We start from the raw sequence: 16,151 nt of genomic DNA, 5'->3' as shown, positions 1-16,151 counted from the left end.
TTATGCAGGAATCTGACTTGGACTTCTGGGCAGGCAGCTTAATTGTCTTATTTTTGTCACAAGCAGCTATTGCCTGGCCTCCTCAGGAAGGGAGGGAGGAAGCAAGAAGGGAGACATGTTGGAATTCATCTAAGGAGCTGATTAAGAACATTCATACTCAGAGTTTCCCACTGGAGACAAATGGGGTGGTTTTGCTAGGTGCGAACCACATATTTATAATTAGCTCCGGATGCTGTTGCTGAGCAGGTGGACAGTTTCACAAGCCTGGCTAAGATGCCAGAGAGGCCTGGAAGTAGGTTAGACATCCTCCAGAGAAGTGCGGTTGGGTGAACTGAACTCTGGACACAGGCTGTTTAAAGGGCCCTCTAATCAGGACTTTGCTTACATGGTGATCAAATAGTAATATGAGATTATCTGACTCCTAGACAAAGCAGAGGTATGATTAGTAATGTCAAAGGTCATCAGCCCCTGCAAAAGTGGGTAATTATCTAAGTGGGTTAGAGATTAAAGTTGGCAACTGAAAAGTTTAAAAGATTATGTCCAGCTGAGTGCGGTGGCACACGCCTGTAATCCTAGCAGCTTGGGAAGCTGAGGCAGGAGGATTGTGAGTTCAAAGTCAGCCTCAGCAAAAGCAAGGTGCTAAGAAACTCAGTGAGACCCTGTCTTTAAATTAAAAAAAAAAAAATTAATACAAAATAGGTCTGGGGATGTGGTTCAGTGGTCGAATGCCCGTGAGTTCAATCCCCTGTACCAAAAAAAAAAAAAAAAAAAAAAAAAAAAAAAAAGTCTGAATTCATCTTAGGCCAAAGGATGAAAAAGTGAGATGTTGCTTGAGAAGATGTGATAATTGTCTAAGAAATGAGGCAATTCCCCTCATTTTACCTGCCCTTGTCCTAGACCAGTGAAAACTGATGAAGGCCTTCAGAGCTCAGTGGCAAGCAGGATGAACTGTCCTGGCAGCCACCTGCCCTTGGTGCCTGCTGCATGAAAACTTACATGCAGCACTGGGAGAGAGGCGAGAGGATGGAGATCTCATCATGGGAGTGTCTTCCGAACCTAGGAGAAGACAGACTTCAGTGAGCAGCATCCTTATTCCCTTGGGGCTTTCTTCTACTTTTAAAGTCTGTGGTTGGGGAAAAAGCCAGGGACCATGGCAGCCGCCTCCCCAGCCCCCGTCTCCTCTGGGCATAGCAGCCTCCTTGCTAGAACCAAGCAACCTCTCCTTCCTTCAGGCCCAGCTAGGGAGGCCCAGCCTCTGGGGATCCCCATTCTGTGCCTGCGAAAGGGGACCCTCTAAAAGAAACCCAGGATGTCTCAGCTTGATTCACGAAGCGCTCCTGGGCTGGCAGAGAATCAAGGGCGCTCAGCTAAGATCAAGAAAAAACGCAAGTGGGAAAGCCCAGCGCGATGGGGGCGGGCGGACCGTGCAGGGCGGGTCTGGGCAGGCTCCTGTTGCCAGCAGCTGCAGGAAGGTGTGTGTCTGGAGGGAAAGAGCTGCAACTGGCAGGACCCTTACCCTCTGGCGTTGTCGAGATGAATAAGGAAGCCATCCTCCCCGAATTTGGTGAACATCTCATAATGGTGACGGTCCATGTTTCCTGTAAAGAAAGGGAGAGGGGCTGGTAGGTCAGGGGGACAGGCACCTCTGACCTCAGTTCTGTCCAGAGTGGAGGCCTGGACCCGGGCCACAGCTGGCGTTGCCCAACTTCCACCCCTTCCTCTGCCCCCACCCCTGCGCAGGGGTTCTGTTGTGCAGAAGTGTGCCTTCGTCCCTCCTGTCCATATGGATGGGCTTTTTCAGCCCAGGCACCCCCAGCTGAGCGTCAAAACACAAGCTACCTTCCTGAAGGGAGTGACAGTGAGCCCTCTGTCTGCTTTGCTTACGTCTGAGCATGTGTGCCATGGCCATCTCTGTTACTCTGCTGTCCTGCCTGACCTTTCCTGGTCCCTGTGGAATTACCAGGAAGGTGGAATTCCCAGTTTCCGGCTGGGACCTTGCCTTCGACCCTGACTTTCTCACCTTCCTACCTGCTATCCCCTCGCTGGGTGCAGGGAACACGTAATGTCAATCTGACGTCCACTCGGGCCCTATGGCAGGGTGCTGTGCCTGTCCCATGAGGGCCCCTTCCCCAGTTCTTTGAAGAGGGCACCTGTTAACTTCTGTCCTCTTGGGCCTTTGCCACTTCTGAGGCTGGGTGGTGCGGGGTTGTTCAGTCCTCGTGAACCAGGATATAGTTGTGTGCCAAGGTCATAACCACTTCGCCAGGTGCCCTGAGCACGGGGACCTACCGATCAAGAAGTCAAAGATGGCCATGTCGATGATGTTGAGGAGCCGGTTGCTGCTGTTGTAGGGGTAGATCTGTCTCACAGTGTCACAGTAAAGGGGATTGAGCTCCCACCTGGGGGTGAGAAGAAGTCCTGGGGCTGGAAAAGCCAAGGTGGCAAGGTGTTGGGGCCCTCCCCACACCTGCAGCCCACTCCCCAATCCCTGCCCCCCTGATCCCGCCCTGGGCTGGGGGCAACTTCTCAGGATGCTGGTGGCTGGTGGTAGCATACCCTCAGGAGGACCCTGGCCCAGGACTTGGGAAAGGAGCCCATAGATTCCACCTGGTACAAGGTTCTGAGTCATTTAACTGCTGGATGCTAAGGTGATGGCTGGGGTACCACATTCAGAGACCAGGGCAGGCAGGGCAAGATGGTGCCATGTCTCTCACCTGCTTCCTCAGCATCCCTCAACAAGCCTCTTGGACACTGGCCCTCCAGGGCTCCTGCACTGTTCACAACCCCCCATGGGCCACCTTGTTATGGCTGTCACATTTGTGCCTCTGCCTACATTGTACCATATGCCGCTCAAACTTCCAAGTCCCTTCTAACCCATCACTCATGTCCTCTAGAAATTCTTCCACTGCTTCTTTACCCCCACACTCAAGGTGGCCTGAAGATGGACCTACTCAACTAGAACTGAGTACTGCCACGTGCCAGGAGGGGTGCTGCGCCTGGGGATATAGGCAGGAGGCTCTTGGCCTCGCGGAGGCTCTTTTCTCAGGCTAACTGGTGTCCCTCCTACGGCTTCTCTCGTGCTTCTCTGTTATAGGAACACTGCATTAGGCTTCCACAGTCTGGCTGCTTGTCTGTCCACTCAAGAAGACTCCCGAGGGAGAGCCTATGTCCCTCCTGTGTCCCCTAGCATCTAACAGGCTCTCCATCACCCATTAAATGAATGAAAGCAAGAGAACAAACAGACCCAGACCAGCTAGTCACAGGATCAAGGTAAATGGGGCAGAGGAGGACCGAGGAAGCTTTTGGGGTCCAACCGTGACCACTCTTAAGAACTGGACTGCAGCACTGTGGATGTGGCATTTGCAGCCAGGGGCTGACTCACTCCTCTTTTCCTGCCAGTGTGTAGGAGCGGATCCAGGGGTTGGGCACCGACAGCCTGGGGGCCAGGTTGAGGGACGGCAGGAAGGCAGAGAGGGAGCCCTCCAGCAGGTGCGGGTTGCCGCAGACCGCGTACTCCGTCTTGCACATGTACGGACACTTGGCGAAGAAGCACACATTGCTGGCTGCAGGATGGGGAAGAAGAGAGGAGCAGGAAGAGGAGGACTTGGAGGCAGGCCGACTTCCTGCACCAAGAAACCCCTGAGGATTAGATGGGGAACCCTGAACCTGTGTCTTGGGAAAAGGTGGGAGAAGGAATCATGGCCATTTTGGGACCTAGCAGCTATGGAACTGAGCATCATGGGGACCAATTTTCAAATGTCTCTGAGCAGAGAAAGTGGGATCCAGTCTCTCTGCATCTCACCCATATGATTGGGACATTCTTTGTTACCCTGGAAGGATAACCTCTGGCCCCAGGAAGGCCAGCATTGTGGGTTTTAGCGACCACACTAGCCTCTTAGCATCTCACACACCACCTTTTCCCATACAAAATTCATCCGGATGGGAGTATGTGAGAGCAGCATCCGCCCATCTCAGTAATGCGGTGCTAGTGACAAGGAGCCATGCCACTGTGAACGTGACAGTGGGCACCTGCTTTACCGCGTAGGCAGGCAGGCTCTGGCCAGCACTCTACCTGGAGAGACAAAGAAAACGCTCTGCAGGATTTCATTCTTGGTGACCTCTAGGATTTCCTTGGTGACATTCACTAGCCTCCCCACTGTTGGCGGCACCCGTCGAAAGTCCAGAATCCTGAAAGAGGGAGTCCAGGTTAGGGATGGTGAGGGAATGGGGAGAGGTCCTGTCCCCAGGCCAGAAAATGTTAGAAATCGCCTGGTGTTCCTGACCACACCCTGCAGGGCGGCCACTGGGGGTGTGTCTGTGGTGCTGAGCTGCGGTGGCAGGGTCACTGCTGAGGGGTGGAGAAGGAGCCCCTGTTCCACCAAGCCTCCTAGGCAAGCCTTCCTACCGTCCAAGCTGTGTTCTTCTCTAGTGCTTTTCAACTCAGGTGTGCGTGCTAGTCACCTGGGATCTTGTTCAAGTGCAGGTTCTGATTTCGTGGGTCTTGGGTGAGGCTGAGATTCTGCATTTCTAAAAAGCTCTTGTGTGGTGTCCATGGTGCAGATCCATAGACTTTGAGGGGCAGTGACTGAGCGGATAGGAACCTGGGAGTTTAGGAATGTGTTTTGTCTTCTCATATCATCACCTTATGGCTCCTTGGGCATCTTTTCGTTTTCAGATCAGGGAACTAGAGGAAAGGGCAGTGTTGTGCCCAAGATGGCAACGTGCGCAGTACAGCAGGGTTAGTTTTCTTTATTAATTGTTTATTTCGTTATGTTAAAAGACCATGGGTTTGTTGGGTTTAAAGGTGCCGCCCTGAGGTTTGGAAGAGGTGGACAGCCAGAGGATCAAACACCAGAGAGTCCCCTGAGGGTCTTTCCAGCGTTCCCTCCCAGGCCATCGGCCCTTGGAGTGGACACCACCTCCAGGGGTCGGACTTACCTGTCCAGGTGGAAAGCTGCGATCTCGGCGTTGTGTCTCTGAAAGTCAATGAAATAGAAGAAGTCTGCGGGCGTCTCCTCATCTCGCTGCTGTCTGGAGAGAAGGAAGGAGTCACGCCCTGGACTCAGACTTCAGCTGGGAGGCTGAGGAGGGGGCTGCGAGGAAGAGGAGGGGGAACATGCTTCTGTGCTTCTCACGTACACAGGGATGATGGAGCCACCAATCAGGAATGGCCAGTGGCTCCCTGGGCTAGGAAGAGACATGCAAGGTAGGAAGAGTCCGGCTGCTGGAGGACACCGTCCTGTATCGCCATTAACATCAAGCTTCCTACTTGAGAAGCTTTGACCACAGTGGTCGAGTCTTTAAAAATCCAACGGACGTGAAGGAATAAGTACAGACATTCTTGGGAGGGTGTAGAAGGAGGAGCCAGGACCCATTAGCAGGGCAGACCCAGAGGCCCCGGGGATTAGGAAAGGTGGGTGTGATCCCGAACTTGGTCATAGAAAGTTCCCTAGAGAAGTCTAGTATGATTGAGGTTTTGAAGAGCTGGAAAGTTCTGGATTTGGGGTGGTTTGGGAGAAACACATGGGACAATCCCTTCAGAGAAACTCGGGTGGGTCAGGAGAATGGACCCAGCCACAGGATCATGGGAGGCTGGTGAAGAAGACATTGATTTATGTACATATTAAACTCTCCAATGGATTCCTGAAAAGCTCCAGCCTGCCCCTGGGTGTGCGTGTTCAGGAAAGTGTCTCCTGATCCCTAAGGCATGGTGGCGCCACCTCTGGCTGCTAGGTCAACTCTGCCTTGATACTAACAAACATGGAATAATGGGGATCTTCGAATAATTTTATGTCTGCTGTGTCTGAAGGCAGCAAAAATATCCACAATGTAAAGAAACGTGGTGGTGCAGAAAGCCCTCAGGAACCAGCCCACCACTGAAAGCGTTCTGTGCCGTCGGCCAGAAATACACAGGCTGGTCCTGAAACCTGCTGCAAGGTGCTGCCCACGGAGAGGAGCTATTCCAGAAAGTGCCACCGCACCTCCAGGACAGCTCCAAGCCCTGCCTGGCCCTTCTCATGAGCATCACCACACTCTGCCCCGGACGACAGACAGTCCCTGTCCCTGGTCTTACTTCCTGAATTTCATCCATACGAACGTACGGTCTCTCCTTTGGGATTTTCTAAAACATCATTTCTTCACTGTCTGGCATATGAGTGAAGTGACCAGAAGTTTGAAAACCACTTTGACTTGATGTGAATGCCTCCCTTGTTTGAGAGACACAGGTGCACTTATTGTGCAAGCATTGAATATATGCCATTAAAAACATCACCTCTAGCTGGTGGGTGTGGGGTACACTCCTGTAATCCCAGTGGCTCCGGAGGCTGAGGCAGGAGGATGGTGAATTCAAAGAACAGCCTCAGCAAAAGCGAGGCACTGAGAAACTTAGTGAGACCCTGTCTCGAAATGAAGTACAAGATAGGCCCTGGGGACGTGGCTCAGTGACTGAATGTCCCTGAAATTGTCCCTTCAGTATTTTATATGCCTGACTATAAGATCCCTCTGAAAATTGTCCCTTGGAAAAGGATTCTTTTCGTATTCAAATTCTTATGTATTTTCTCAAATGATGGAACCCCTCTCAATTACTTTATTTTGTTTGAGCTGATGATGTCACTCTGAGCTGGTTTTGCTGCCTGACAAGTGATTCAAGCAGGTCGTTGGGCATCATGAGAAAGCAAAGTGGGAAAGACTTCACTACAGGTTAACATTGATCCTAAACTTGACTCTGCCATGATGTTGACCGACACCCACAATTCTTGGCAAGTGGAACATGAGAGTGGGGGGCGGTGGGAGCAGTATCTCTAAATTTATATATTGCTTTATAGGATGAGAATTTTTAAATCAAAAAATGTAAGAAGATATTCCATTGTTTCATATACATCTTTGAAAGTTATAGATTTAAGTTGACCAGACGACTAGGTTTTTACACTTCCACAGAAGAAAAATGAGGAAATCTCCTTAAAAGCAGGCTTCTAAAGGTTGCCTGGGCCTTGGGGTCACAGGGTAGGCCCCCAGAGCCAGTCCACTGGACTCCATGAGCATGGGACTTGGGCACAGAGTTGTTTAAGGCTCCCCAGGACAGCTGGCCTGCTTCCATTCCCTCCTTGAGGTGGTGCTGAATCTTTATCTGGCACACATTTCACTAGGCCCCAACTCCAGAACCAGTGACTGGACTGTCCACGGGGCCTCTCCTCTCCCGGTGGAAGGTGTGGAAGCCTGGCTGGTCTACGTGGATTCCACGGGAAGACGGAGCATTGTGGAAAACATGGGACTTGGGTAAAGGGAGTGCCTCTTGGGGCCATTCTCTCCTAGTGTGGCATCCCCAGGGGGAACAATCCACTAGGCTAAGGCATTAGAGTCCTACTTCAGGAGACCCCCACCTGCAGCGTCTTGGAGCCAGACACCCATTCACACACCGAGTTGTGCGCACAGACTAGATGCGTGATTATATTTCACCAATATATGTGAACTTCAAGGGCATGTAAGTTTTTTCTTTTTTTTTAAGGTGGTACTAGGGACTGAAGCCAGGGACACTCTACCCTGGGCTATATTCTCAGCCCTTTTATTTTTATTCTTTTAAATTTTAAGATTTAAAAGAATAAGTTATCCACTATGGACTGGAATTTGTGATATTCCTGTCTCAGCCTCCTGAGTTGCTGGGATCATAGGTGTGTGCCACCAGGCCTGGCAGTTAGGTTACTGTTTTACGAACAAAATATGAATCCGTGTAGTTGGGTGTGGTGGTACCTACCTCTAATCCCAATGACTCTGGAGGCTGAGGCAGGAGGATGGCAAGTTCGAGGCCAACCTGGACAACTCAGTGAGACTCTGTCTCAAAATAAAAAAGTAAAAAGGACTGGGGAAGCAGTCCAGTGGTAGAATGCCCCTGGGTTCAATCTCCAATAAGAAAATTCAATAAAATTATACATAATGTATATATTATCTATAACACATGTGTGTGTATATATATGTATATATTTATATATATAAGTGTGAACACGTGACTTCATAGTACCCTTTCTAGGTTGTCTAGTTTTTCCATCAAAACAAGTATTGTAGGGCTGGGGGTGTAGTCCATGGTAGAGCACTTGCATGTATGAGGCCTTGGTTTCACCTTTACCACTGCTAAAATAAAAGCCAGCACTGTCACGTAGAGATCTGTGAACTTTTGATGTCCAGGGAAGGGTGCTAGCACACTTAGCGGTCCCACCGCCTGGGGTTCAATCCTGGGTCCACGGTTACAGCTGGGAGCTTGGGATGTGCAGGCCTCTTGTGGCCTCAGTATCTTCGCCTTACAATGGTCATCATAATGGCACTTGGCTCCTGAGGATGTTGACGATCCAAAGACACAATCCATGTGGGGTGTGTGGCTCAGATGCTAGCAAGGGCTCTTACTATTTTAATTGCTATCATTCTCACAAAAAATAGTTATGTGCTTGGGGTAGGATGTCCAAAACAGAGTCTCCCGATCACTGGTATAAAGATATTAGGTCACTTTTTATTTTTATTTTTTTGGTAGTACTGGAGATTGAACCCAAGGGTGTGCTGTCACTGAACTACATCCTTGTCCTTTTTTATTTTTTATTTTTTTTTTAAATTTTAAGACAGGGTCTTGCTAAATTGCTGAGGCTGGCCTTAAACTTGTGATCCTCCTACCCCAGCCTCCCGAGTGAGTGGGATTAAAGGTGGGCAATAGGTCACTTTTACTGCTTTTTAGTTAGAGCTCCCCCAGGGCTGCCACCCTGGGCGCAGCGGTGGGAAAGACTCCACTTACCTCATGGGTTTGAACATGGCCTTCCCGAAGTCCGAGAACCTCAGCACCAGCTTCAGGTGGACGCCACTGGGCTTCACAACTGTGGAGGGTGGAAGGGCCAGTGAAGGACACATTTGGGCCTAGGTCGGAGCTCTGACTGTTCGTTCCGAAGGCCCAGCCAATTTCTTCTCTTTTATTTAATGAGAACTTAAGGATGAGTATTTGCTTCCCAAGCAGTGGAGCAGGCGTCAGGGTTCCCCAGAAAGACACTAGTGAAAAACCCCCCAAAATGTTACCCTAAGAAGAACCGACCCTCTCCTCTGTTCCAGCTGCCCCCTGTGGATTCTGATCCTGCCATCTGTGACAATAACTGAGATGCATTCTTCCTATGGAGGACTCCTCGATGGGCAGGGTCGAGGGCGTGGCAAATCCATGCGCCTGCGGTGCAGGGGGACCTGCTCCCCTGTGCTGCAGCCTGCCTCACCTCACCTGCCCCACTCTGGACTGCTGCAAGCCCCATGAGGGTCTGGACAGCGTCTTCTAACCTTTGACACATCATGTCACATGGAGAGATGTCTGACGTGTGTTCATCAAATTGAGGTAGGTAGATGAGGCCACTTGCAGCCAGAGGTGGCTGGCCTGCGGTTCAGTGTCCAGGCCCACCCGGAACCAGGTCACAGCCTCCTCAGAGGGAAACGCTGCTACGCTCCTGGCTTTTCCCTTCTGTCAATCATTTACCCCGGGTGGGGGGCTCAGCCTTGGCTGCATTAGAACCACCTGGAGCTTTTAAAACATAAATGCCTGGGCCTCACCCTCTGCAGTGGAACCCAAACCTCCGGAGGAGGAGAAGTTTCCCCAGTGATTCGGGTATGTTGCCAGCATCATGAACCACTGTCAGGCACGACCCCCTCTTAAGTTCGAAAAGAGCCCCCAGTCGGGGATTTTGATAGAATTCCAATTCTGAGTCAATAAATCAGATTGGAAACCGAGATTCTGTTTTTCTTACAAGCTCCCCAGTGATGCCGGTGAAGCTTGTCCCTGGCTGGTATTTGGATCAGTCAGATCCTGCACCAGAGTGCCTCGTAAAGGCCGTTTCTTTCTGTGGGTGGGTGGGGAGAAATATTGACTTCTTAGGATTAGGCAGGGACAGCCCCCATTGGAGTGGACGCTGGGGTTCCTCTGGCTGTAACAGGGACAGGAACTTACTCTGGGTGCAGTCGCACGCCCCCAGCAAGGCTTTCTCGTCCTGGCTGTAATCTGCAAAGGAGAAGGGCAGTAAGAGCTTCTAGCCAGGTTCCTGGGAGAGCGGCCACCTGGGGACGGACCCTCAATACCAGCAGGGGCTGTAGCTTGGAGGTCTTAGCCTTGACTGTTCCAAAGGGATCTCCCAGAACCCACGGTTTCTCCCCTGCTCCATCCTGGTCCCCATCATCTCTAGTGCACAATCCATCCACAGCTGGCTGGAAGACCCAGTCTGATTTGGTCTCTGCTAATAATTTGCTGCGTCACATAGATGGTCATAGTGCTTGAGGGCACAGACTTGGGGTCAGAAGACCTGTGTTTGAATCCTAGCCCCAGCATGGGTCCTTGGTCAGGTTACTTCACCTCTCTGAGTCTCAGTTTTCCTGCCTGTAAAGTTCCAGTGATAATGTCTATGTCATCAGGCCTTTGCAGAAGAGCAAATACATTGCCTGGTTCAAAAGGAGCACTCAATAAAACGGCAGGGATCGCCCTTCTTTATTATGTGTGCAGAACACACTCTCATACCTCCATTATAGGAGGGTGATGAGATTAAGGTTAGAAGATCTCTTTCAAGAGGAAAGTGTTTTTCTGCTTATTAACCTGTCTATCCTGTGACAGTGGCAACCCTTTAACATTCCACCCTGGGTCCCAGCCTGAGACGGCTTAATCCAGCCCCTCCGGGAGAGTGTCAATCACTCCTGCCCTGTCTCATGACCCTCACCGGCACTGATGGTGGGAAAGTGCCTCATGTCGTGCAGGAGTTTGCTGACGAAAGGACTGGACCTGGAGTACAGTCCGTGGCGGTTGATTCCCAGGTGGAACTGGACCCAGCTGGCCTCGGTTCGGAGCTGCAGCGGGGGCTCCAGGGAGGTGAGGTTCAACTGCTCTCTGTAAATCTTGTGTCGTCTGAAAGAGCCACAGAGCATTTTTGGTTATGTTTTTAAATTGGAAGAAGAAAGACCGCGGGGCCATCACTGGTGCAGCTTCTCTGGAGCTCCACGTATCCCTTCATGGACTCAACAAGTGCGTTGAGCACCTCCTGCGGGCCAGGCCTTGCGCTGTGCTCAGGGCGCCGCGGGGAACAAAGAGCCCCTGGTCCCTCCTGGTCCTCAGAGAGCCTATAAGCTGGCTGGTAACACAGACAGTTGCACAATGTCACATGCACCGTGCCACGTGCACAGTGACACATTCATGTATGCAAATACACCAATGCTGACCTAGAAGCCACCACAGATCCTGTGAAGGACAAAGGCAGATGGCTGAGAGAAGAACGAGGGGACTCATGTAACCGGGGCTCTCAAGGACACACCCTTGTGCCCTTTCCGTGAAAAAGTCCCAGTACTTTAGGTCCCAGGGAGTCAGGAGGGAGGGGAGAAGGTGATTGGTGAGAATGAAAGGGAACACAGGGAAGGTCCTCTGGAGGGGCTGGACGCTGAGTTGGAGAAATCAATATGGCATCAAGGAAAAGACGAATTAATTAGCCATTTATTGATAGTTCTTCTTGGTAGCCTTTTTTTTTTTTTTTTTTGCAAGGATAAAAAGAAAAAAGTGAACAACAATGGTGTTTCCATTTAGAGTCTAGCGTGGGAGACAGATTGTACGTCTATGAAATAATTGGAGCAAAGCAGAAGGCCTCCCTTCCAAGTATCAGTACACTGGGGACACACAAGCCTTAAGTCCATAGCAAGATGCATGTGAGTTCTGCACCCCCAGGACACTCGCTCAACCTGTGAACAAACGCTGAGCAGCTATTGATTTTAGTTATTTTATTTTATAATATTTTAAAATATTTATTTCTTAGTTATAGGTGGGCACAATATCTTTATGTTACTTTATGTGGTGCTGAGGATCGAACCCAGTGCCTCCTGCATGCCAGGTAAGCACTCCACCTCTGAGCCACAAACCCAGCTCCGATTTTTGTTATTTTAGAAATGGGTGAATATATTTCTTCTTAAAAAGAAATATGGCATTTGACATCATTTTCAGAGAGTGGGCTTCTTTTTTTTTTTTGGTACTGGGGATTGAGCCCAGGTGCTTAACCACTGAGCCCCAGCCCCAGACCTTTTTACTTTTTATATTTGAGACAGGGTCTTTCTAAGTTGCTTATAGCCTCGCTAAGTTGCTGAGGCTGGCCTTGAACTTGTGATCTTCCTGCCTCGGCCTCCCAAGCCACTGAGATCACAGGCGTGCTCGATGATGCCCGACTGAGTGGGTTCCTTCTGAGGAGGAAGAGTTCCTAGTCCCTTTCTTGGCCAGGGAGGGTGAAGAGCAGAGTGGTGTGGGCAGAGGTGCCAAGAGCTGTCTGTGAGACACCTATCTATGCTTTCTCTACCTGCACAGGTAACTCCCCAGTTCAAATTCTGTTTACAAATTACAAATTCTGAATTACAAATTCTGTTTCCATTAGTCTTTTGAGCTGCCAGGGACAATTCACCTTGGTCATCAGGAACCTAGTCACCTTCCACCTCTTGCCCCAACTCTTTGGGGGCTTGTGTACCACACGCCACTTACTGGATTATGGCAGGCCTTCTGGATTCTGTCTTCACTGAGGGAAACACTACACAACGGGATTTGGGTTCCATCTTCCAGTTTCTATCAGACTTCTCCTCAGCACACTGTGACCAGGAACCTGCCTTTCAATACCCAGACTTGGTTTCTCTGGGCGTCCCTGTTCAGAGACCAAGTCTCAGCTGGTTGATGTCAGCTGGGGCTTTCCTGAGTTTGGTGATGAGGTTCTTGCCTCTGTACCCCTCTGGATCTCCATGACCACCTTTGGTGATTTTTGCTTTGTGGGGTGCTGGGGATGGAACCCAGGTCCTCGAGCATGCGAGGCATGTGCTCGACCACTGAGCCATGGTTCATTTGAAGGCAAGGTGCCTCCCACCCAGAGGCACGTCAGGCTACCTGCTTCACACCCTGGAAGTTTTGCCATCGTACCAAGACCCAGGTTCTTAACTTCCACGGAATTCCTAACCACGAGTCTGTTCCGTTGACCTTATTCCTCCTGTTTTATTCTCACTGGTATCGAGGACCCTATAGATGGACCTAATTTGATGGCATGATCCTAAATAGGTCCCCTCTCTCCTGCCTGTGTTTTTTCCTTCTATTTATCCTTGGTTTTATCTTTTCCTTCCAGGTCTTACCCCCAGTGGTCTTTCCTAGAGTGGCAGTGGACCTGTGGATTTGCGTAATCTGCCGATTCTTCCTGGGACAACCATTTCCTTTTTTCTTTCAGCCTTTTGCTTAATGACTCAAACTTGATTCTGAAAAGGGCCCATGGCGGGGAAGACCTGGTGGAGCTAAGTTTCAAACTGTGGCATCTGACATCATGACTGAGAGCAAACACGAATACACCAGGTAGAGGGGCTGGAGACAGAGGACTGGACTCCAGGAGCAATTGCAAAGAACGAGGCCATCATTGAGCAAGGACCTCAGGACTGGAACAAACCTAAGAGACTATTAACCCAGCTTCCCTTCCTCCTCATAGCGTTCCTTCCAAGAAGTCGACTCTTATCTTGGACCAGCTCCAGCGAAGGGACATGCCCTGTCCAGCCTAGTGCAGTCGATCTGTCCCGCTCTATTAGAAAGCACTTTCCAACAATAAGCCCAACTTCCCTCCATTGCTTCCGCCAGTGAGTTTTGATTTTACCCTCCAGATTTAGGATCCCCCTCTTATATTGCACCATTTAAAATATTCAGAGATAGTTCTCATAATGACCTTGGCATCCTTCCATCTTAAGCCCAAGTTTCTGACTCCCTTCACAGACCTGGGGGTGGAGTCTTAGTCATCGCAATGGACTGAGTGTTCATGACCCCCTCAAAATCACAGGTTGAAACCCTAACTCATTCTGGTAGCATCAGGGTGGGGAGTCTTTGGGAGGTGATTAGGTGTTGAAGGATAGGGCCTCCTGAATCAGATTAGTGGCCTTAGGAAAGAGAGCCCGGAGAGATCTCTTGCATCTTCTGCCATGCCATGCTCTAGAAAGAAGTCAGCTGTCAAGGAAAAGGGACCTCACCAGACATCCAGATCTGAAGCCAAGGAATTGGATTTCAGTCTTTCAGCTTCAATCAATCAGATACCTCAGCAGCCCACTCTGACCCATGGATACCTCATCTTGGAAATTCCAGTCTTCAGAACCGTGACAAACGGATTTCTATTGTTTAGAAGCCAATCAGACTATGGGATTTTGTTATAGCAGCTTGTAAGGACCGAGTTATATTTATTCACTTCCCTCCAATTTCTGACACCCAGAACAAAATGTAATGCCTCAGCTGGGGATGGCCAGGGCAGAGGAGAACAGAATGATCATGACTTGCATTATACATGCTTTCTTTCTACTAATGTCACGGCAGACCGAATAATTTGGGGGAAACCACATCTCATGTTTCTAAAAAGACGACGAATCCAAAATCGGCCTCCAAGACTCCATGACCTCATCCCCGGAACCTGTGGCTGTGACGAGCTCTCGCGCCCATGATTACGCTGTGTTCCCAGCACCGTGGAGTGTGGGGGAGATTATCCACCTGGGCCTGAATTAACCACAGGAGCCCTTAAAAGCCGAGGTCTTCCCTGGCAAAAAGAGAAGGCAGAGAAGTGAGAAAAGGTTAGAAAGATTTGACAAACTCTTCTTGACCTTGAAGGTAGAGTGAGCCAAGGGCAGGGACTGCTTCTTGGCTGATGGCCAGCAAGAGAATGGGGGACGAGTCTGACAACTGCAAGGAATAGAATTCTACCAACAGACGTGAGCCCGAAGGGGGACCCCTGAGCTCCTATGAGAATATGACCAACAGATACCACGATTTAGGGTCTCATGAGACTCTAGGGGAGAAGGAGTCCTGCTGCCCTGGACTTCTAAGCTAAACAACAAATGGGTACTTCTTTAAGTCTCTAAGTCTGTGGCAATCTGTACAGAGTAGCACAAAACACACATATTCTGTTCACAAAGAGGCTAAAAAAACCAAATACTTTTATTTTAAGCATATGTTTTTATTTAAGAAAACACCCTAAGTAATGTATGTGTGTGTGTGTGTGTGTGTGTGTGTGTGTGTGTGTAATATTAACTAAACATCCTGAACTACGGAGCTGCATCTCCAGCTCTTTTTGTTTTTTTATTTTGAGGCAAGATCTTGCTAAGTTGCTGAGGATCTTACTAAGTTGCTGAGGCTGGCCTCCAACTAGCGATCCTCATGCCTCAGCTTCCCGAGTCACTGAGGTTACAGGCATGCACCTCCCTGCCTGGCTTCTAAGTAATATATATATATATATTTTTTCTTTAAAGTAGAAAACTATTGTGCAAATAAGTTTTAGAATGTTAATTGGTCAGGAATGGAGTTCATCAGTTTTGGATAAAATTCATACTTCTGAGTTCTCCAGGGTCATATAACAAGAGAGATGTAGATTGCAGAATCACCACGAGGAGAAGATGAACAGATTTAAATGCCTCAAGGAGCCAGGCAGGGAGCAGAAAGGAGCAAAGAGTGCAGGCTGAAGGCCACAAGGAGGGGTGGAGAGTGTGTCAAACTGGAGCGCACAGGCCCCACCTCAAGGGGGACAGCCACTGCCAACTCTCAGCTCCCAGCAATCATGCCCTGACATTACTCATTCATTCATTCATCAAACATGTGTTTCCAGTTGGACACTGATCTATATTTTGGAGCTAGAGCTGTGTACACAACGAGGTCTTTTTCTCATGAAGCATATTCCAGGAAAATCACTTATTCTGAGTTTTCAACAGGAGTTAGAAACCCAGATTTTGATCAGAATTTGAAACTTCCTTTAAAAAAAAACCCAAAAACCCATGTTGACTCAAATTTAAAAATATCCTGCCTGGGCCAAAACAGTCACAGAGCTCCACAGCCAGTGTGTTATCTGCTCCATTCTGTTACAGCAATTGCAAAGTCAGGCCTTGTCAAAAGACAGAACTATTAAGGCCCCTCCCCCACATGTAGCTCTGGGGTCGTGTGCAAACATGGGCACAGGGCAAGCAATGGAGCAATCCTTTATTTTAAGAGTTTGGTCTCTGAGAGCAGTAGAAGGAAAGATGGCTGGACCTTCTCTCCTACTAGGGAGACGGTCCCTTACACAGCCCCTAAAGGTCTACTACAGCAGGCCCCAGAGTCCAGCTGCCCCCTCCCCACCCAGGCAGAGAAGCAATTT

The 16,151-nt window shown here is 49.6% G+C and overlaps 1 protein-coding gene across 1 annotated transcript in view; it reads right to left on the bottom strand.

The window, feature by feature from the left end:
• The window catches only part of Fam20a (FAM20A golgi associated secretory pathway pseudokinase), a 49,023-nt gene that overhangs the window by 1,048 nt on the left and 31,824 nt on the right, over positions 1–16,151 (bottom strand). Inside the window, exons 2-10 of the mRNA XM_076870661.2 lie at positions 10,716–10,900; positions 9,959–10,009; positions 8,774–8,852; positions 4,939–5,031; positions 4,073–4,188; positions 3,383–3,563; positions 2,290–2,399; positions 1,517–1,598; positions 997–1,056 (exon numbers count right to left, since the gene is read on the bottom strand). Coding sequence (XP_076726776.2) covers positions 997–1,056; positions 1,517–1,598; positions 2,290–2,399; positions 3,383–3,563; positions 4,073–4,188; positions 4,939–5,031; positions 8,774–8,852; positions 9,959–10,009; positions 10,716–10,900 — 957 coding nt within the window. The remainder of the gene's footprint in view (positions 1–996; positions 1,057–1,516; positions 1,599–2,289; positions 2,400–3,382; positions 3,564–4,072; positions 4,189–4,938; positions 5,032–8,773; positions 8,853–9,958; positions 10,010–10,715; positions 10,901–16,151) is intronic.

The sequence above is a fragment of the Callospermophilus lateralis genome, chromosome 11 (genome assembly GCF_048772815.1).
Source record: "Callospermophilus lateralis isolate mCalLat2 chromosome 11, mCalLat2.hap1, whole genome shotgun sequence".
In the NCBI taxonomy this organism is placed as follows: domain Eukaryota; kingdom Metazoa; phylum Chordata; class Mammalia; order Rodentia; family Sciuridae; genus Callospermophilus; species Callospermophilus lateralis.
The sequence above is the reverse complement of the archived record's forward strand: the minus strand, read 5'-3'. Positions and strand labels throughout refer to the sequence as shown.